General features: G+C 50.5%; 1 protein-coding gene across 2 annotated transcripts; it reads left to right on the forward strand.

Annotated features, from left to right (window-relative positions):
• Positions 1 to 311: 311 nt before the first annotated feature.
• Susd3 (sushi domain containing 3) lies at positions 312 to 16,152 on the forward strand. Of its 2 annotated transcripts, XM_052156867.1 has the most exons (6): positions 366 to 446; positions 5,629 to 5,837; positions 8,187 to 8,375; positions 9,731 to 9,878; positions 11,229 to 11,453; positions 15,653 to 16,152. In XM_052156867.1, the coding sequence occupies exons 2-6, from the start codon at positions 5,720 to 5,722 to the stop codon at positions 15,846 to 15,848; spliced, it is 876 nt and encodes a 291-aa protein (XP_052012827.1). In that variant the 5' UTR covers positions 366 to 446; positions 5,629 to 5,719; the 3' UTR covers positions 15,849 to 16,152. The 2 variants fall into 2 exon arrangements, with proteins under 2 accessions (XP_052012829.1, XP_052012827.1); XM_052156869.1 differs by lacking the exon at positions 5,629 to 5,837 and having other exon boundaries at positions 312 to 446.
• The last annotated feature ends 6,152 nt before the right edge of the window (positions 16,153 to 22,304 follow it).

The raw sequence follows: 22,304 nt of genomic DNA on the forward strand, positions 1-22,304 counted from the left end.
AGATTTGTGATCTACTGGGATGTGCACTCTCCAAAGTCACCTGCCTGGCCCTGGAGTCCAGAGGTGGGTTGGGAGAGGAAAGGTGTGTAGATAGACTGCTCTAGCTCAAGGGCTGACAATCAGCCTGGAGGCTCCCCATTCTTCGCCTTCTCCCCCCACCTCAGGTGTCCAGTTGCCACTTCTGCCAGGCCAGCCTGCTACAAGGTGTAGGCGGGACCTGACTAAAGTTCAACACAAGAATCTTGGAGGGCGAGCCCTGGGTGTGGCTAGAGACAGCCACGCCTTCCAACGACCCGCCCCTCCATTAGGCCCCGCCTCCAGCTCGGCAGGCTCCACTGACCGCTGCGGAGCTCTCAGGATGCGCCGAGTGTCTGCGACCCTTCGGGGCCGAGCGAAGCCCCGGGGGCGGGTCGTGAACACAACGCCGGTCCCAGGGAACCAGACAGGTGAGGGCTGGGGCCGCAGATCTCAGCGCCCTTTTTACCGACGGAGAAGTAGAGGGGCGAGGGGCTGCTGTGCTGGGAACCCTGTCCAGGAAGGGGGCGTGCATCGCACCGCCAGGGCCTTCTCGAGAACGAACTTTCTTCTTGACTTCCCGACGATCCAGTGGGCGACCCCAAATAAGCCGAAACGTGGCAGCGAGCGGCCCGAAACCAGGCGGCGGGCACCTCTTAGCGTTTGCACGGATTCGGCGACGGTGGCCCCGCGCGCGCAGTCCCAGACGCCTGCGGAAGTTCACCTGGCGGGGTGTGCGGCCCGGGGTTGGAGGGAGTCATCCGGAGTGTCTTCTGGGTTGCAGAGAGTTGTTATCATCTTTGTTGATTGCTCCAGCCTCACTTTACAAAAGGGAAAGTGAGCTTGTGAGAGGAGATGCTGAGTTTATCCAGCAGCCAGGACCCGGGTTGCATCTAGCCTGTCAAAGGTCAGAGGTCTCCGGGAGGAGGGGAAGTGGTTGTTAAGTGTGCCGAAGAGGGTTTTTCTACACTTGATCTTAGCCAAAAGGACGAGAAGAGATGCTGATGTCAGCTTTGCTAACTCTTAGAAACACCTCCCAAACCGCATTTCTCCCAAGTGCTCAGTCCTGCGCATCCAGAAGGTGCCCTGCCTCTGTGGAGGGCTTAGCCACATTGCACTGGACGAAGCTGAGGTCTGGAGGCGCATTGTCCTCACCCTAGCGCAATGCTTCTCAGCCTTCATAATGCTGCGACCCTTTAATACAGTTCCTCGTGCTGTGGTGACCCCCCCAACCATAAATTTATTTCCGTTTTCCATTGCTACTTCAGAAGTGTAATCTTGCTAGTTATGAATCCTATTGTAAATAACCGTGTCTTCTAATGGTCTTAGGCAATCCCTGTGAAAGGGTCGATTGACCCGCAGAGAAACCCTTAGTGTGCTTGCTTCCTTTGCCAGCCCATCGCTGGCCCCACAGGTGTGGCTAGTGTGGGCTTTCTAATTAAATTATTACTCCACAGGAGTGCCTTTGCATTAGAAGAGGCTAACCCTGGGCCTGGTATGGCTGGGGAGAGGGGGGGCATTCTTGTGAGTACCTTCTGCATGGTAGTCTGGAGGAGTAGGCTTCACCAGCTAGAAGTGGACTGTCTTGCCTAAGGTTATCCTGTGGGGTGGCCTGAGGCCCTGCTGAGTTTGCAAACAAAAGTCCATTTGCATAGGAATCTCTGGAGAAAGTCTGAGAGTCCAGTGTCTCAGTTGTCCCTTGCCCTGCCTGGCTTCAAGAAAGATCAGTGTCCTCACAGTGTGTCCTCGGCAGCTTCCAGGCATGTCCCAGGTACAAGGCTCCCTCCCTCTCTTACCTGGGACGAGTCCCTACCCCTGTGCCTCAGTTCCCTTGAGAGATACAAGGTGAATGCTGTATTCCTGCGCCCAAGCTGTGGACAGGATTCCCTGAGTATAGGGAGAGCCTTGGCTTTTGAATAATATAGTCAGTGGGACTTCCTTAGCCTGTGGCCTGTCTTGTTTGTTTAATGGGCTGAGAAGGGGAAAGAAGGGGCCTGAAGCCAAGTGGAGATAGTTTGGTGTTGTCAGAAGATAACTGAGAGATAAAATAATGGGGATGTGTGGTTCCCACAATCTGTAGAATGGGCCCATTACTGAGCAGGCCGGAGGCATTCTGGAGGTCCGTGTTCTCCAGTGGGCCGGACTCAGTGTGGTGTCATCATCCCCCAGCCCCCACTCTGCTTGGGTCTCCTATCTAGACTGGATAGAGAGTTTGGCTCTGCTCCCAGGGCAGCTCCTGACCTCCTTAGTCCGGGAGGTTTTCCAGGAACGCGAGGTTCCAGTGGCAGGAGGCTAACCCCAGAAGGGACCTTGAAAAGTACAAGGAGAGAAGCTCAGTGGCTGGCGCAGGTGCACCTTCTGACTGTGCTCTCAGCTTCATGCCTGCAGCCTGCTATGCCCATGCTGTGGTGATCATAGGAGCAGCAGAGGCCTAGGGATAGCCAGTGAGTGAGTATGACGCTCCCCTCCCTGTGCCGTGCACACCCCAGGAGATTCAGAGGTACATTTTCCCTAGTTAGAATAATCTCTGTTCTGCCATGGAGGGAGAACACATAGTCTGTGGTGTGGAGCCCATCCTAGATGATCCATGGTTTCAGGGGCATAGGAAGATGGGGGTCAGAGGGAGCAGATGACTTCCCTGAGGATATAAAACCAGGCTATGGGCCTTACATACTCAGTATTAGGACCACATGTTATCCTGGCTGCTGGTGCCCAGGAGTCCTGCTGTTAGGCCCAGGCGCCTGCGTATGGATACCTCAGTCATCTTTAAGAAGTTTGAATCCCATCCCTCCTGACACCCACCCCCAACCCCAATGATTCACATTTGGCATTTGGAGAGATGCAGACCCAGAGCAAAAGTTATGTAAGGACCCACTGGCAGGTGGGAACACAAACCTAAGCCTGGTTACCAAAGTCCTGGTAACCAAGGACTTTGGCTCCGCCCAGAGGCCTGCCCTCCTCTGCCCTGTTTCACACAGCCTCTGCCAGCATAAAAAGGAACATATTAAAAAGGTCAGGGTGAGGGGACCATGGGCCTCAGAAAGGACAGAAGATGCTGGCCCTGCCTGTGGTCCAAGGTTCCAGATAAAAGATTAACAAACAAGGCTCTTTCCCAAGACATCCAGCTGGCCTCAAGGACTGGGGGAGGAGGAGGATGCCCCTCCCAGATCTAGCTGTGTGCACCTCAGGGTGAAGGACCTGGGAACAGAGCTACCGCAGGTGAACTGGGGTGAGATGTCAGGTGAGACAGGCTACAGACCCTCATGAGCTGGGCAGGTGGTCTGGCTGTGTCCATCTGTCCTTCGCTCCATCCCCTAAGCCTGGAGGACCAGGCTGGACCATGTGCGATTTTCCTATGAGCATTAATGCCATTTTCTTTTTCTATTGCTTTTCATTAACACGCACACACATGCACACAAGCACACACACACACACACACACACACACAAAGTAGCTCCTAAAATCTGTACCAGAACGGCGCCCAGAGGATGGAGGGTCAGATGCATGGACACTGTGAAGGACTGGGGGAGATGCAGTGTCCAGAGGCCGGGCACAGACAGGGCTCAAAGCCACTTGCTGTCAGCTTAGCTGAGTGTCTTCCTGGGAACACCAGGTGTCTTCCAGCTCAGTTAAGAAGTACAGTGTGCCTGCTAGGTCTGCGTCTGGAGGGATGTTTTGAGCAGTGCAGGGGCAGATGGGGCTTGATTCTTAGATGCCAGGCATGGGGAGGGTCTGTGAGGTGTCAAGGAGGAATAGCTGTGGGTCTGTAAGTTGAGTCTGGGAGGCGTCTCTCTCTGAGAAGTACTTTTTTTGTTCATACCTTTAGTTTTTGAAACAGGGTTTTTTTTCTGTGAGGTCCTGGCTGTCCTGGAACTCACTCTGTAGACCAGGCTAGCCTCTAACTCAGAGATCCACTTGCCTCTGCCTCCCTGGTGCTGGATTTAAAGTTGTGTGCCTTGAAGAGGTCTCCTTATGTGGCTCAGGTCGGCCTCGAACTCACTATCTTGCTTTACCCTCCTGAGTATCTGCGCCAGTCACACCCAGGGGTCACAGGCTTCATAGACTTTGACAGCATGTCTCTGCCTGCCCGGTGCTTTCTGTACATTTATTTACAGGCCATCTGAGGCTGAGGAAGCCTGAGGGCCCACCATTGTATTTGCCTTGACCTCAGGCCTCTTCCTCTAGAAGATGTGTTCATTCCAAAGTAGAAGTTACTGACCTTGCAGGCCCAGGGATGGGTGAAAGATGGGTGAAAGAAATCCTGATGGGATGGAGGCTCCTTGTGCTGTGAACTTGGAGGAGAGAGAGAGAGAGAGAGAGAGAGAGAGAGAGAGAGAGAGAGAGAGAGACTGTGAATGTGTGTGTGTGTGTGTGTGTGCGCGCGCGCGTGCGTGTGCTCGGAGTGTTTTGAGATACTGCCTAGAGTCCTGAGGGACGTAGCTCAGTTGGTGGAGTACTTGCCTGGCATGCATGATACCCTGGATTCCATCCCTGGCATGGTATAGGCTTGATGCGGTTGGCATACAGTAATCCTCTCACTGGGAAGATAGAGACAGGAGGATTAGGAGTTGACTCAAGGTAGTCTGGAGTACATGAGACACTGGCTCAAGGTCTACTAAGGCACTAATTCTGTGAGCCAGCCCTGCCTCTGTGTCTCTATCATGAAGCCCCACCCTCTCTGTGACCCAGTAGGGGAGAATACCCATTTTGCCGATGGGGAAATCTGAGGTCAGTGTGAAATAAATGTGGGCTGAAACTTGCTGCTGGATCTGATCCAAGAGCCCACATGATTTTGTTTTGTTTGGTTTGGTTTGGTTTGGTTTTTTGGATTTTTTTTTTCCAAGACAGGGTTTCTTTGTAGCCCTGGCTGTCCTGGAACTCACTCTGTAGACCAGGCTGGCCTTGAACTCAGAAATCCGCCTCCCAGAGTGCTGGGATTACAGACTTGCGCCATCACCACCCAGCCCACATATTTATCTCGCTCTTATATGGGGAGGGGGAGTCTGGAAGCTTGGGTTGGAAAGACCAGGTTATTCCCTGCTAGGGCAACTTTCTCTGTTTCCTTCAGCTTAAAGGAAGTTGGGCCTCCCTGGCCGGAAGTCTCCTTGAGTAACACAAGGAGGAAGGGCTCATTCCCATTGCCCACCTCTGTCCTTGTAATGGGAGAACAGTAGCTGGCAGCTGGGGCTCTACATCCTGTGAGTCCTCTAGAGAACCGGCTAGAAATGTAGCGTTTGGGACCAGGACAACAACTGAAGTCCCAAGTCTCTCCCAGTCTACCTAACCAGGCCATGCTTCCCACCCTGGCTTCTTCCATATCTGCCCTGGGCTGCCATCCCTCTAGTGTGATGGGCTTGCACTAGAAGTAGTCCACGCTTTCATTTAGCTCTTTAATTTGGCAAAAGCTCCTGAGCTTCTGACACCCAGTGTGGCAGGGCTGGTCTGGTCCTTTTTCCTTGATGGTTGTCCGTGGCTTCATCCTTCATCCCCCACAGTTAGGAGACTCAATGACAGGGCAGGAAATCTGCCTCTGAAGATTCGTGACTGGCTGGCTGCGAGGTGTACCAAGGCCTTAGAGTCTCTAGCTGAGGACAAGCACTCCCCTCCCCGCAGAGCCCTCCCCAAAGCACCGGATGTGGCTGTTGACAGACATAGTGTGAACCAAGCGGGGACCTCGCGGTACCCCACCCGCTCTGCAGCTGAGATGTATTTAGGGGAAGTGGACGACGGTGGTTTCCTTGATGAGCCACAGACATTTCTTCCAGTCCTCTCGAAACGCTGCCCGGTGTTCCATTTGCAGGAGATGAGCCACCGAGTTCAGGGTAAGACATCCCCAGGTGACAAGGGCAACTGTCAATCTAGGTTCTCTGGTTCCACAGCCTGGGCTGGCCCTACTTGGGTGCACCAGACGGCTTCAGTCTGTCATAGCTGTTCTATGTGGCACATACTTGTGCTGCCACTGGTCACCCCTACCAGCCAGGAGGACCCTTTGTGAGGAAGTATTGGTTTAGTTAAGCGCTGTGCTGCTGGGCCACTGTGGGTGCTGGCGCACCATGGTGGGTGCTGCGTGCGACCCCCTGCTTCCACTCTGTCAATCTGCTACCATACTGGTAGCAGGTGGTGAGGGTGGGCCTCCGCTCTGCTAGCTCAGCTGCAGAAGAATGCAGAAGTTGTTGCTCTAAATCAAGGACTGGGAAGTGTTGGCGGCTGCCTGGCATCCTGGGGAAGAGCCCCAAGGCTGGCCTGTGTCTGCCCAGCCATGTAGCCACAGCTCTCAAGTCCCATATCCACTTCCTTGGCCAGAGAGATAGTGTATTTCCATATTCCAGAATACTGCAAAGGCAAAGGGGGAGTGTGGAGTCTGATTGATGTGTGAGGCAGGCTTCCTTCACTCCGACCCTGGTGTTTATGGAGACATAGCTGGTACTCCATGAAGAGAGATGAGACTCTGGAGTCAAGAGTTCAAGTAAGGGTCAGAAGTGGTGATGGCACACAGCTTTAAGCCCAGTACTTGGGAGTTTGAGGCCAGCCTGGTCTACAGAGTGAGTTCCAGGACAGCCAGGGCTATTCAGAGAAACCCTGTCTCAAAAAACAAACAGAATTCAAAATATGGCTGTCATCTAGTGACCCACGGCCAGCGAGTTACTGGGCTACTGGTCTTCATGCTTTCCGGACAAGCACTTTACTGACTGAGCCAGCATCTCCCTGGCCCTTCTGTATCTCTGTTTAAGGACAACATTGCTGTCCCTCATTTTGCTACAATTTGGTGCTGTGCATTAGCACCTTTTTTTTTTCTTTTTGTACCTTGATGGGTGAATCTCTGCTTCTTACTGGAGATGGGTTTTCCAGATTCTTGCTCATTCCACGAGGCTCTGAGGTTACAGGAATGGAAGTAGCATCATGGTGTGTTCTGTGTAGCCCTCATACTCACCAGACTTTATCCAAGAAGGCTTGGCTATCGCTACAACTTGGGGAGTCACTTTTCTACCCCAAGGGATATTGGCTTTCGTCATTATCATAAGTTGTTGTACTGTGTTAGGCTAGAACCCAGAGCTGTTCCACAGAGGGATAACCCCATCTCATATTTTTAACCTCAGCCACCCTGGGGCTGGAGAGATGTCTCGAGGGTTAACAGCACTTGCAGGTGGGTCACACTTTTTTTCCCCCTCGAGACAGGGTTTCTCTGTGTAACCCTGGCTGTCCTGGAACTCACTCTGTAGATCAGGCTGGCTTTGAATTCAGAAATCTGCCTGCCTCTGCTTCCCAAGTGCTGGGATTAAGGCCTGCACCACAGCGCTTGGGAGGCAGGTGCAGCTGGTCTCTGTGAGTCCCAACAACAAAAGACCACTTGCTACTCTTGTAGAGGACCTGAGCTTGTTTCCCAGAATCCTTCAGGTGACTCACCACCTGCAACCTAGCTCTAGGGAATCAGCCCCTTGTGGTCTCGGAGATCTCGGAGGGCGCCTGCACTCATGCACGCAGACACAGACACAGACACAGACACAGACACAGACACACATTCATATACTCTCCACTTAAGAAATAAAAATCTTAGCCACCTTGCTGAGGGAATGATCAGCTGACATTCAGGTTTCTTGGCTCGCTGTGTGCTAAGCATGTTTTCCTGGCTACCGGCCATTGTATCTCTTGTATTCCTTGCTTACACATTAGTTCAATTTTAAAAGTAAATTTTTGAATTTAATCATTTAAATTCAATTGTTTAAATGAATTGAAACATTTAAAAGTAAATGTTTAAATCTCATTGGAAAGATCTCTTTGCAAATCAAAGGGTTTGGAGGTTTGTTTACTTTCTAGATATCTTTTCCTAATTTCGTTCATCTGAGTTAATGTTTATCTTTCAGTTATTAAGAGGTAACAAATGATCACTTTTCATGTTTCTTTCTCCTTCTCCCTCCCTCCTTCCTTCCCTCCCTCCCTCCCTCCCTCTACTTCTCCCTTCCTCCCTCTGTCCCTGATCCCTCTGGAACAGTGCTTAGCTAATCATTGTATATTATTATTTATTGTCTTAACACAATCCTCAGACCATATAGATTTGCAGACCATATAGAGCTGGTCAGCGCCCAGCTCTGGAGGGCCTCCTGGGGGCTGTGGCAGCGGCCTCTCTGCCCTCTGCTGACCACGCCCCAGCCTCACAGCACCTCTCTCCCCAGGCACCTGTGCTCAGCTCCACCCTCCCCCTCAAGGCACCTTACAAGTTGTCCGTGGAGATGGCACCTCCCTGGGGACTGTGCTCATATTCCGCTGCCCCTCTGGCCACCAGATGGTGGGGTCTGGTCTCCTCACTTGCGCCTGGAATGGGAGCACTGCTGACTGGTCTTCGGGAAGCCCCGTGTGCAAAGGTATGCCCCTCCCCCCTTCCTGAGCTGCCCCACTCAGCTGCTGGTAGGGTGGGAGATGGGGGCCCCCAGAAACTGTCACATCAAAGGTAGTTGGTCCAGCCACAGGCTAGCCCACATTGTCCCTTCTCTTCCCACTGTTACCTGCTCTCATATCTGAGTGCAAATGCAGTGCTGGCTTCAAGCCCTTGCTGCTGCCCTGGCCCCTGACTGGTCACTAGTACCATCTAAGCTGGTGCTCTGTCATCTGTGAAGTGGGGAAACAACCCTACTCACTTCCTTATCCACCCTCTTTTCCTTCATGAAGGCCTCAGGCAAACTCTGATGGGTGTTCTAGGTGCCAAGAATTCTAGGAATTGGGAGTACAGTGGGCCAGGATTGTGCCAGCCCTGGATCCCCTGTCTCAGAGAAGGAAGACTCATTTTCTAGTTGTCTGGCTGTATGTGTAGAACCTGTCTTGACTGTCCAGTGCCTCGTGTGGCCTTTTTCTAGGCAAAGGCTGGTATATTACATTAGTGCGTAGATTCAAAATAGCTCAATGCTTGCATGTGTATGTACTACAGTTCTTCCCAGAGCCCCTACCATCCTGTGTCGGCTCAGTCTCTTGAGATGAGGGTGTCTGTAAGGACTAGGTTCTGAGAAACTGAGAACCCCAAATGGCAGGGCTAACCTGTCAAGGACATAACCCAGGTGGTGGTCGGGTGTCCCAGGAATGAGCCTTATGGGGCTAGGTGTCCCCTGGGGGCAAAGGGTGCACCCTTACATCTTGTGGATGATTCTTAGCTGTCCCCCCATTTCACAGCCCATCATCCACCATTGGCCGGAGCGTGTCTTGTTCCCGAGAGCTGGAGTCCAAGCTCTGGATGGTCATCGTGCAGTCAGGGGGCTGAAAATGGCCCGGGGACCTGGACTGTATAGCCCGTGGGAATATTATGTATATCCATGCTTGTTTGAATTACAATCCTGGGACCTTTTTCAAAGAATATTCCCAAGACTCTAATGGAACCTGTTCTCAGGGACAGCTGAGGTCACACAGCTGTCCCTGTGCAGAGATGACCATGTCCACCATTCTTGCTTCTTTCAGGAAGATGAGCTGAGAAGGGTTTGCCTGCATGGGCCTTGTGAAAACTGATGACGCCTCTGCTGGCGCACCCTGTCAAACCCGCTGAAATGCACCCTTCTTGAGAATGTCTTCCCTGATAAATTCCTTTAAATATATTCTTTCCAAATGGTTACTGTAGTCACTACAGACTGATTGACTTCCCCCAAAATGGACTCTCCTGTGGGCCCCACCCTAAGGACCCTGGGCCTAGCAGGTCAGGATCAGCAGTGCAGGAGTCGTGGTTTTTCCCTTGCAGTTGTGCCGCCTCACGAGACCTTCGGCTTCAAGGTGGCAGTGATTGCCTCCATCGTGAGCTGTGCCATCATCCTGCTCATGTCCATGGCCTTCCTCACCTGCTGCCTCCTCAAGTGCGTGCAGAAGAATGAACAGCGGCGCGCTGACAGGTACAGTGGCCTCGTCCTTCCAGAAGCTGGGCCTGGCTGGCTGCGAGGTTGCTTACCACATGTGCCAGGGACCGTGGGACAGCATCCCACAGGTCCATCTCTCCTCATGGATTCCTGGTTCCTGGGATTCTGAGGCATATAGCTGGGCTGTGAAGACACCGGGCATGCATGCATGTGTGTGTGCATGCGCGTTCACTTGAGTGTGCATGCGTGTAGTCTCTCTGTTTCGGTGTGTGCATGCAGTTGGTCATGTATGAATGTGGAAGTCACAGAACAACCTTGGGTGTCCATTAGGAATTCTATCTCCACCTCATGACTGTGTGTAAGAGTGCTGGAATTACGCTCACATTGTGTGCCCAGCTTTTTGCACAAGTTTTGGGCATTCGAACTCATGTCCCCATGTTATACAGCAGTGTTTCCCCCACTCTGCCATGTCCCTGTCCACGTACAGGGGACACTTAGTGAACCTGCATATGCATATGTCAGTCTGCTGTGTTGGTGGCATTTTGGGCTGCCACAGATGGATGACCCTACACATCAGGTGGGTATCACTGTCCTCACAGATGTGGGCCTAGGATTCCAGGTGTGCACCACGACACCTGTATACCCCAACACCTGTGTACTACCACACCTGTACACCCCCATGCCTATGCAACTCCATACCTGTGTACCATCACACCTGCCTACCCCACACCTGTGCACCAGTACATCTGTGTGCCACCACACCTGTGCACCCCTACACCTGTACACCATCACACCTGGTAGTAACTGACTCCTCTTTCTCATTGTTTTATTGTGTTAAGACACACACATAAATTCACCATGTTATTCACTGCTAAGGGTGCTGTTGAGACAGGTGAGACAGCTCAGTGGGTAAAAGGCCCTGCTGTCAAGTCTGATGACCCGCATTCTGTTCCTGGAACCCACACAGTGGAAGGGGAGAACTGACTCCCACAAGTTGTCCTCTGACCTCCACATGTACCCTGTGGTGCACGTGCCCCCTACCACAAAATAAGAAAACTCTTTTTTTTTTTTTTAAAAAAAAGGAACACCATTTGTTCTGTGGCAATTATAGCAAACAGAGTTCAGCAGCAGCTGCTCATGCCAGAACCTTCCACATTTGCTTGCTAAATTGCTTTTCATTGGAGGCCACGTGCTTTTCCCTGTCCCTGGCTGTTAACATCCACACAGCACAGTGTCCTGTTCTCACGCCTATAGTGTCCTGCTGCTGGTCAGTGGGCCACCACCCCCAGAGTTAAGATGGGCTATGTAGAGGTGTTTCTGCGTGTACACAGCTGTTGGGAGACAAGGCGTCTGTCAAGGCCCTTCATCCTAAATTCTCTCCTCCAGGACAGCACAGCTGTGGTACCAGCTGAGAGGCGAGGACCTGGAGACGGTACAGGCTGCCTACTTGGGCCTCAAGGGACACAACTACAATAACAGCAGCAGCGTCGGTGGTGGTGGTGGCGGCGGCGGCGGCGGTGGCAGCAGCAGCGGCTCCGGTGGTGGTGGTGGTGGTGGTGGCAAGCCAGGGATTCAACACAGCCAGGCCCATGACAACCACAGCTTCACCACGTAGGTTACCCAAGTCATAGGTGGGGGTGTGCCGGGGGGGGGGGTACAGAGGCCCAAGGACCATTTCTCCAGACCAAGCTCTGCCAGGTCCTGGCCACCTCACAGTCTGGGAACCCTGGTGGATCTGCTTCTCAACTGCCAAGACCCTGTGCCTCCTACTGCGCTATCTGCTATGCCAAAGTTACTTCTCTCTCTCTCTCTCTCTCTCTCTCTCTCTCTCTCTCTCTCTCTCTCTCTCCCCCTCTCCCTCTTCTCCTCCCTCTCCTTCTTCTTCTCCCTCTTCTCCTCCCTCTCCTCCTCCCTCCCCTCCTCCTCCCCTCCCCCTCCTTCTCCCCCTTCCTCTACTCTTTCCCTCCCTCTCCCCTTCTCCCCCTCTCCCTCCCCTTCCTCTCCCTTTCCCCCTCCCTCTCTCTTGCTGGCTCTCCACATTCCTTCACTCTCTCCTAGCTCCAGGTAGACATCAGGATGGCTCTTTCTCTCTTGATGCACTTTTATCTTTTTCCTGAACTAGTAAAAGCACAGTCCTTCTTTGTGTGTCTGTGTGTTTGTCTGTCTGTCTCTAATAAGGTCTCATGTAGCCCAGGCTGACCTCAGGCTTGCTATGTAGTCAAGGATGATCTTGAACTCCTGATTCACCCACCTCTGCCTTCCAAGTGCTGGGATTGAAGATGGCATCCTTGGTCTGTGCAATGCTAGGGACTGAATCCGGGGCTTTGTGCCTGCTGGGTGAGCACTTTATCAACTGGGCCGTATCTTCAGGCCCAGGACTTGCCTTTTCTGACTCTAGAATCTGACCACCTTGATGAGAGAGAGAGTGGAAGGTACCCCCAGGGTTGCTGTTGGCATTAATGTGCCTGACTTTGTGCTCAGCATCAGGTTTGGGGCTCTTTAAGTGGAGACAGGCTTCTGTCCTTCATGCTGTGGGCTCCTGAGGTTCAGGCTGGAGGTCTCATACAGATACCCTGACCTAATTAGGGTTTCTGTTCATGTGGTGAAGCACCATCATCAAAAGCAAGAGGTAGGAGAAGGGGTTTATTTGGCTTACACTTTCACATAACAGTCCATCATTGAAGGAAGTCAGGACAGGAACAGGAGGCAAAAGCTGATGCAGAGGCCATGGAGGGGCGCTGTTTACTGGCTGACTCAGCCTGCCTTCCTATAGAACCCAGGACCACTAGCCCAGGAGTGGCCCCACCCACAATGAGCTGGGCCTTCCTATATCAATTACTAGTTAAGAAAATGCTTTACAGCCAGATCTTCTGGAGGAATCTTCTCAGTTGAAGTTTCTGCCTTTCAGATAACTCTAGCTTATGTCAAGTTGATATAAAACTAGCCAGCAAAAGCCCAGCATGGTGGTGCATGCCTTTGATCCCAGCACTTGGGAGACAGAGGCAAGCAGATATCTGAGTTTGAGGCCAGCCTAGGCTACAAAGCACAAAGGGAGTTCTGAGACAACCAAGAATCTGTCTTGAAAAACAGAACAAAACAAAAGACCTAACCAGTACAAACCCATTGTCTCTTTGGTGTCTGCCCACTGGACACTGAGCTGTGAATTCTTATCATGGGTCGTCTGTGGAGTCTTCTACCTCTCTGGTAATCATTAGTTGCCAAGATTAAAAGCAGCTTCCAAAAGGAAGCTTAATTTGATACCAGAGGCAGCCAGAGTGAGCTGAGAGATTACTTCTCAGCTGCCCATGGCAAGCAGAGAGCAAACTGGAAGTGGAGAGAGTGTAAACTCTCAAAGCCCAGTCCCAGCTGTATGCTTCCTCCGGGAAGGCTGCACCTCCAAAGGTTCCATAACCGCCAAACAGCGCCACCAGCTGGGCACTAAGTGTTCAAATATGTGAGCCTGTGGGGAACATTTCTCATCCAAATCAGAGCAGCAGCAGTTCCAGTTGATCTGCGGGTCATGACATCTTTAAGGGTCATTCTGACCCTTTCACAGGGTCAGAAAACACAGATATTTACATTTTGATTCATAACAGTAGCAAAATTACAGTTATGAAGTAGCAATGAAAATAATTTTATGGTTGGGATCAGACCACAGCCTGGGGGATTATATTAACAGGTCACAGCATCAGGAAGCATGCAAACCACGTCACCAGAGTCACAGACTGCCAGAGACACGCCTGTGGCCTCTGAGCTGAGGTTGAGTGCCTTAGGTCCCTTTACTGTCGGGGCATGAGGGGGTTCTGATGGTGAGCTAAGAGTCCAAAGTGATCCTCCTGGATCTGCTGCAATTTGGGGGTTACTAGGTAGTGTATTGACTTGAGATTCTGGCATCTTGCGGAGTAGCCACAGTATGCTCTCCAGTTCTTCTTTCTCTGTTCATTTCTTTGCTATTGGTTCACAATGAACTCATGTTCTTTTTGAGAGAGAAAAAAATAGTTTTTTTTGAGTCAGGGCCTCATGTACCTAAGCTGCCCTCACACTATGTGGCTGATATCCTGAACTCAGGATTCATCTCTTTCTACCTCCCAAGTGCAGGGATTATAGGCATTTGGCACCATGCCCAGCAAGACACTTCCATAAATGTCCTGGAGGGCTGCCCTCTGCCCCTCTGCAGCCCTGCACGTTCCTTGGCTCTGGTGGCTTATTGGGCAGCAGAGCCCTGCGCGGCTGCACTCGGCTTCTCCTGATACACTTTGAACGTGGGCTTATGTGAGCTCCGGGCCTGCTTGAGGCTGCTCTCTGCCCTACTTGCTCACCTCAGGCAGCAGAGCCCCTGCTCCTCTCTGTGGGGTCTCCACCGCTTCATAGCTCATCTGCCTTGACTGGAATCACGAGGTACTTGTACCCCATGCCATCTAGACATCCCGAGGCCAGGCCTGTGACTCTGCCCTGAGGTCATTCGAGAGCTCAGTGAATTCCTGCCATCATCGTCATAACTGCGTCTGTCCTTGTGTAGGAGAGGAAACTGAGGCCTGGAGATAGCCACCTTGTATGGCTCCCTGTTACATATGATGTAACAGGTCTGATGATTTCAAAGAAAGTATCCATTTTCCTGTGCCATCGAATCATGTAGGGAACTGGCTCTGCCTTCCGCTCTCTGCCTGATGACAGGTCCTGTTTACCATGGCAACCTGAGGGCTTTGAATCTTATCCTTGATTCTTTTTGTTTGACTGGCTTTAGGTTTTGCTTTGTTTCCCAGGCTGTGTTGGAATTCCTGAGCTTAAGGGAACCTCCTGCCTCAGCCTCCTGAGTTGTTAGAGATGTATACCTGGCTGTTTTTCTTTATTGGGTAGCATCTTTGGGCTAATTCTAGGAGTGGATTGTTTAAGTCAAGTAGTTTGATTCTATGCCCCTCAGTTCCTTACAAGTTCAGCTAATTCTTAGGAGGAATGTCATTTCCAAGGGAGGCCAAAGTTACACAACAAAACGTCAAAAAAGAAACATGCAGAGGCATAGGAATATGTTTTATAAAGGCTCAGGCAGCAGAGGGCTTGCCTTGCATACTTGAAGCCCTGGGTTCAGTTCCCAATTCTGGGGAAGCTGTGCCTGGTGCCACATGCCTGTAACCCTAGCACTTGCTCGTTATTTCATTCACGTGTTCACAGAACCACTAAAGCATTGCTTAATTTCTGCTACCTGTAGTTTTCCTCATAGGGAGGGATGGAGAGAGCATTGGTCTGGGAATGCGTCCAGGAGGTAATGCTGGAAGCGACTGCTCAGGAGAGTCTACCTGTGGGAGGAAAGGGAGACAGTACCTCAAGAGAGGGGCATGTGTGTGAAGAGGTGGGTAGCCAGGCAATCTGAAAAGAGCAGAGGTCTGGAATCTAGAAGCTAGAGATTGGAATGGGGTCAACGGGTAGCCAAGGCCAGCTCATCACCCTGGAGAATTGGTTTGTGAGGGAGCTGAAGGGAACTGGGGCTATAGAAGGGAAGGTAGGTGGCCCAGCCTCCAAAGGGGACATATCCCAGAGAGGAGAGGACATCTTTTCTGGCCTGGGACATCCCCAGACCCTGGGTCCCTTGGTTCCCACAGACATTGGAACATCCCTAGCAAGTTCCTTTTCTCTGGGAACTGGCATGAAGAGAGCTCAGATCTAGGAAGATCTTGTGGCAGGGCTTGGGGGTGGCACTTCTAACAGGAGATGGCTGCCTGGGCAGTGGTCTAGCCTGAATCCATGAAGACCTTGGGTAAGCCCAGAAAGACCTATGACACTCTTCTCCCAGCTCCTGCCTCTTCTTCCCACAGAGACCCCAATGACATCAGAGAGCAGTCTTGTGTGGCCCGCAGTGTGGACAAAGACCCTTGGACTTTCAGGATGGGAACTCCGGGCCCCGGTGGCTCCTCCAACTTTCCATGCACCTACATGATGGTCCACCCAATGAACTCTGCGGGGCTGGCCCCTGGAAATCCCACAAGGCCCAAAGTGTACCTTCCAGGGTGACCCCACTAGCCAGAGGCCTGCAACTCAACATTTGCCCAGCTTGATATGGGTCAGGGCAATCACCTCCAGGTATAGGGGGCCGTTGGGAGCCTAGCTGACATTGAAGGCTGGGGCCCAGCGGGGAACAGTCTCTCCTGGAGGAGACCCCTGTGGCTGTTACAGGACCTGCTCATTGAACTGCTACTGGGGTGAGATCCCAAAGAAGTCACCACATCCAGGGTTCTTTTAGAGAGATTGAGACATTTTAAACAGACATAGTTTTGCATAGTAGAATATGAGAATATTAATAAAGTACTTTCAGCAATGCAGGTAGCCACCTTGTTATCATCTCCTGGGGCATGGACACACCGCCTGGAAGCAGGGGCCCCAGGACTTCATCTGTAAATTGTGGATAAGGGAAATAGATGTGTTTTCTTTGCATAAAACATAAATAGCGTGTAGCTGGAAGTGTAACTCGGTTGGCAGAATGCGTGTGTGTCATGCAGAACAAGGCTTCAGTCCCCAGCATCCTACAAACCAGGCAGGCTTGCTGGAACCTGTAATCCTAGGGCTTGGGAGGAAGGGAGAGGAGGAGGAGATGAACTTTACGATTGTCCTCAACCACATAGTAGGTTCAACCTATGAGCTATGGGAAACCCTGTCTAAATAAATGGAACTCACTTTAAAGTAGAAACCACTGTCCCAGCTGGCCATCCCATCACATCCTTGAATCCAGTTACTGCAAAACCGATCATGTATTATCAACCCCTGGAGTTCTGAGCTTGTTGGGGACATGAGAGTCATTGAGCTCTGGTTGCTCACAGGTCTGTGTTTGCTGCTGTCAGTCAATGGGACGTTCTGAAGCCTTGGTGGGAATAGTCTTCCTTCCACAGACACCCTCCCCCACCCGACCCCAGTTTCTACATAGCCTAGAGGCTGATTTCCAAGGTGAGATGTGATGTGAGTTCTAGATGGGAAGTAGTACTTTGCAGTCTTTTGCCTTGAAAGTCTCTTTCTTCCCATGTCCTGTTCATCAGGAAACCCCCTAACCAGCTGGGTTTCACTGGTGTGGGAAAGCACATGAGGTGGCAGACATGTTAAAGCCATCATCACATCTGCTGGGTTTACAATCATAGTCCAAGTCACTCGGGAAGCTGAGGCAGAAAGCTCACTTCTGAGCTGGGAGTTGGGGAGGGGGCTAGCCTGGACTGCATAGCAAGACGCCCCCACCCCATGTCCCCCATATCTCAAATAAAAAACCCTAAACCCCACCACAGCTCAGTGGTAGAGCCCTTAGAGAACATAATGTGGTTGGGCGTTCATTCTCCAAGTCAAAACCATCATAGTCACCTGGAAGCCAGCAACTTTGTCAAATCAGTTTTATAAAAGCTAGCCCTGCCAGGCATGATGACACATTCTGTTAATCCTAGCACTTAGGAAGCAGACCAGCCTGCTCTACATAGTTCTGGGATAGCCAGAGCTATGTAGAAAGAAACTGAGGTCCCAAAAGCCATGCCATGACCAGGCTTCTTTTAAAGAGACTCTGAGACATTTTAAGCAGATACAGTTTTGCACAGTAGAATAGGAAAATACTAATAAAGTACTTTCAGCAATACAGGTAGCCATCTCACCATCCTCTGGGGCTGTAATCTCAGCAACCCACCACAAGGCAGGGGCTAGGAGGGACATGGCAAGTTCAAGCCCAGCTTGATGTACATAGTAAGACTGTCTTTAAAAATATATAAATGGAAACTAAAAACAGACCCCAACTTACTGGCCTCAGGCCTCACTCTGAGGGAAAGGCTTTGTCACCCAAAACCTTATATGCATGCACACAATACATACCTGGTTGGAGGTGCTTTATAATTTTGAGTTCACTGTATCTTAGGCTCCGGGCTTCTCTTTCACGTTAGAGCCCAGAGTTTGTCTTGGCCAATTAAGAGTAGATCTCACGCAGTGCTGTGAGATATTTCAGTGCATAAAAGTGTTTGCCACAGAGCCTGGTAGTCCCCAGAAGCCACATCAACCCCCGCAGCTGACCTGATCTTTCCATGTACACCATAGCACATGCGTATCCCATCCATCCCTTAGGAGGAGGGCTAGAGGTCAGCAATTACGAGGGAATACTGCACTGAGAGAGGGTCCCTGCTGGGTGCCTCATAACCCCCTGTAGCTCCAGTTTCATGGAATCCAAAGTCCTTTTCTGGTTTCTGTGGGCACTTGCACTCACATGTACACACACGGTTTTAAAAGATCATACACACTTATAGTCTCCCACAATTTGGGATATGGCCTATCTCTGGCCATTGAGAAAAGTTAACTTTGTCCCGTCTCCTTCTGGAGGTCTGAAGGAACCGTGAGTAAGAGCCTGAAGAGATAAACAAGAGAAAGCTGGCACAGCTGTCCGTAGACCTAGGTGTTCCTTGCCTGCTGACGCCATGGTTATAATTTTTTACATAAACAACCATACACCTGATAGAAGTCACACTGTCCCTCTAATGAATGCTATGTATGTATCTGTATGTATGTCTATGCATATACATCCCCACACCAGCTAAAAAGACACTGGGTATTTTGCATTCTCAGGTAGTACATTGTGGACACCTTTGTTCTGATGCTCTTGTGCTCTGCAAATTTCCAGGGTCAGAGGTCAAGGGCAGTGGTGTGTAGGCTGGCAGGCTCAGAGCAGTATTCTGTGGGTCCTGTGGCCTCAGCTCTGCTGTGGTCAGGTCTGCTTTGCCACATTTCAGTCTACCAACCAGGGTTTAGATGGACAGCAAAAGGCTCTGGGTTCTTCTGAGGAACCACTGGTTCTTGACCTCTGGTGGTAATCAAGATGGCAGAGGCTGGACCTCCCACAATTTGGTGTATAAAAATTCTTTTTAAATATTAATTATTTTTATCTGTATGAGTGTTTTGTGTGAATGTATGTGAGTGTACCACACATGTGCCTGGTGCCCACAGAAATCAGGCAGGGGCACAGGATCTCCTGGAGTGAAGCTTATAGACAGTTGTGAACCATGTGGCTGCCAGGAACTAAACAGAGGTTCTCTGCAAGGGCAGCAGGTACTTTACCTGACGAGCTGTCCCTCTGGCCCCAGCCTCTTTTAACTTTCAGTTTGAGACACTGTTTCATTAAGTGGTTGGCTAGTCTTGAATTCATATCCTCCTGCCTCAGTTTCCCTAAGAGATAATCGTCTGAAGTCATCAGGGACCCTGTACTATAGTGGGTCTTTAGTTTGTGAGATGGGGGTCTTACTGCATTGCCCAGGCTAGCCAGGTTGTGGGCTCAAGAGATTGCCCCACTTTTGTCTACAAAAGTAGCAGGGACCACCTTCACCACACCAACACAGCTATCCCAGCTCCTACACCCTGTCTCAGTCAGGGTTTCTATTCCTGTACAAAACATCATGACCCTCTGGGCGTAGTAGTGCATGCTTGTAATCCAAGCACTTGGTAGGCAGAGGCAGGCAGATTTCTGAGTTCGAGGCCAGCCTGGTCTACAGAGTGAATTCCAGGACAGCCAGGACTACACAGAGAAACCCTGTTTCGAAAAACAAAACAAAACAAAACAAAACAAAACAAAACAAAACAAAACAAAACCATCATGACCAAGAAGTGAACTGGGGAGGGAAGGGTTTCTTAGCTTACATTTTCCACATTGCTGTTCATCACCAATGGAAGTCAGGACTGGAACTCAAGCAGTCAGGAAGCAGGAGCCGATGCAGAGGCCATGGAGGGATGTTTCTTACTGGCTTGCTTCCCCTGGCTTGTTCAGCCTGCTCTCTTATAGAACCCAGAACTACCAGCCCAGGGATGGCACCACCCACAAGGGGCCCTCCCACCCTTGATCACTAATTGAGAAAATGCCTTCCAGCTGCATCTCATGGAGGCATTTTCTCAAGGGAGGCTCCTTTTTCTGTGATAACTCCAGCCTGTGTCAAGTTGATACAAAACAGCCAGTACAATTGACCCCTTGTCAACTTGACACACAAACACATAGCTATTAAGCCTTAACCCTTACTTTCTTTGTTTTGTTTGTTTGTTTTTGGATTTGGTTTTTCGAGACAGGGTTTCTCTGTGTAGCTCTGGATGTCCTGGAACTCACTCTGTAGACCAGGCTGGCCTGGAACTCAGAAATCCGCCTGCTTCTGCCTCTCAGAGTGCTGGGATCACAGGCGTGCGCCACTACGGCCTGGCTAACCCTTACTTTCTTATTCATCCCCAAATCTAAATAACTTTAAAAGTCCCATGGTCTTTACATATCAAAATTTCAATCCTTTTAAAATAGCCAAAATCTTTTGAAATTCAAAGTCTCTTTTAAATTTGGGCTCCACTAAAATACTTTCTTATTTCAAGAGAGAAAAATATCAGGGCACAGTCACAATCAAAATCAAAATCAAACTTGAACCATCCAGTGTCTTGGATCCACTCATGATCTTCTAGGCTCCTCCAAGGGCTTGGGTCACTTCTCCAGCCCTGCCCTTTGTAGCACACAGCTTGTCTTCTAGGCTCCAGCTGCCTGTACTCCACTACTGCTGCTGTTCTTGGTGGTCATCTCAAGGTGCTGGCATCTCCAAAACACCGATGTCTTCCACTGCAACTAGGCTTCACCAATAGCCTCTCATAGGCTCTCTTCATGGTGCCAAACCTCAGCTCTTTTGCATGACCCCTTCAGTCCTGGGCCATCAATTGCAACCAAGGCTGCACCTTCACCAATGGCCTCCCATGGCCTCTCACAGTGCTGAGCCTCAGTTGCTCTTCAGGACCCTTCAAAACCAGTACCACCTGGGTGACTCTTAAATATCACCAAGTCCTGCTTTAGCACGAGGTACAACCTTGGCTACCTCTGGAACACAGCCTCTGTGCTCTCAGAAAACACTTCCCAGAAGATTTCACCTCAATGATGCTGGTCTCTTCTTAATCACTGCTAATTTCTTAGCTCCAGCTAGCCAGCATCAGTAGTTCCAGTAATGTACAGGTTTTACATTAGTAATTCTAGTATCTTGTTAATCATAGCGGATTCTTCGTCCCCAGCTAACCAAAACCACAGAATCTTTACAATCAAAACAGCATCAGCCCTGATAAGAGTCTTTAATCTTCCCTCTGAAATTTCACAAGCCAGGCGTCCATTTTCTGCATTGTTCTCAACATTATCTTCCAGGCTCTTACAGAAGATCCCACAGAGCTCTTAACACCCAATGGCTTTTCTAGATCAAAGTTCAAAAGTCCTTCTACAGTCCTCCCCAAAACATGGTCAGGTTGTCACAGGACTACCCCACTATACTGATACCAATTTGTCTTAGTCAGGGTTTCTATTCCTGCACAAAACACCATGAGCAAGAAGCAAGCTGGGGAGGAAAGGGTTTATTCAGCTTACACTTCCACACTACTGTTCATCACCAAAGGAAGTCAAGACTGGAACTCAAGCAGTCAGGAAGCAGGAGCCGATGCAGAGGCCATGGAGGGATGTTACTTACTGGCTTGCTGCGCTTGGCTTACTCAGCTTGCTTTCTTACAGAACCCAGGACTACCAACCCAGGGATGGCACTACCCACAATGGGCCCTCCCACCCTTGATCACTAATTGAGAAAATGCCTTATAGCTGGATCTCATGAAGGCATTTCCTCAAGGGATGCTTTTTTTCTTTGTGATAACTCCAGCTTGTGTCAAGTTGACACACAAAACCAGCCAGTACAACTCCCAACCCTTCTTTGGAGGCTTCATTTTCCTGAAGCCCAGCCAGATACTCCTAAATTAAAGATTACCCTGAACTACCAATCTTCCTGTCACTATATTCCAAGTGCTATAATGATAGGCACACACTATCACATCCAGTTTGTCTTGCTGGGGATCAAAACCAGGGTCTCTCTAGGCTCTATAACGAACCGCATTGTCGGCTCTCTGGTTATCCCGCCCTTTGTAGGGGCCACATTTGGCTGCTGCTTTCATCCACTGGCAGACCTGTGAATGGATTCAACCTCTCTGTTACTCTATGTGATGCTGCTACACACAGTGTGCCCTTGCTTCTTCGAGACTCAGCTTTCAGTTCTTTTGTTTATCTAGAGAATTGACAAACCATAACAGATCACTGTAAGCCCATCCTAACCCCAAGACATCATCCCTCAAACTGTGAGGCCAACTGCTTAGCCTGCACATCCTTATATGATCTTTGAATGGCTTCCTGACATGACCCTCTATTGCTGGTTCCCTCAGTCCACTCCAGCTACACCGGATGCCACACCGATACAGGAAGGCCACTCTTGGATCCAGCGTGTACTATAGAACCCCTCCCTAGTTATGCTATAGCACCTCCCTTCAGCCAGTTCTGTGCTCTGGCATAGCCAGTGGGGGAGCACTTGTGAGTCTGCACAAAGCCCTGTGTTGGATCCCCAGCATCATGTATGCATGCTTGGACAAGAATCATTTATCTCTGTTGGCTTGTGGGTGTATAAACTGAGGATAGAACCACTCTAT

Source organism: Apodemus sylvaticus, chromosome 14 (genome assembly GCF_947179515.1).
Source record: "Apodemus sylvaticus chromosome 14, mApoSyl1.1, whole genome shotgun sequence".
Taxonomy (NCBI): domain Eukaryota; kingdom Metazoa; phylum Chordata; class Mammalia; order Rodentia; family Muridae; genus Apodemus; species Apodemus sylvaticus.

Bases quoted from the DNA above. Each gene is read 5' to 3' on its own strand.
- Susd3 (XM_052156867.1), top strand. From the start codon at position 5,720: ATGTATTTAGGGGAAGTGGACGACGGTGGTTTCCTTGATGAGCCACAG. The intron at 8,376-9,730 runs GTATGCCCCTCC...TTTCCCTTGCAG, and splicing joins GGGAAGCCCCGTGTGCAAAG to TTGTGCCGCCTCACGAGACC. The intron at 11,454-15,652 runs GTAGGTTACCCA...TTCTTCCCACAG, and splicing joins GACAACCACAGCTTCACCAC to AGACCCCAATGACATCAGAG.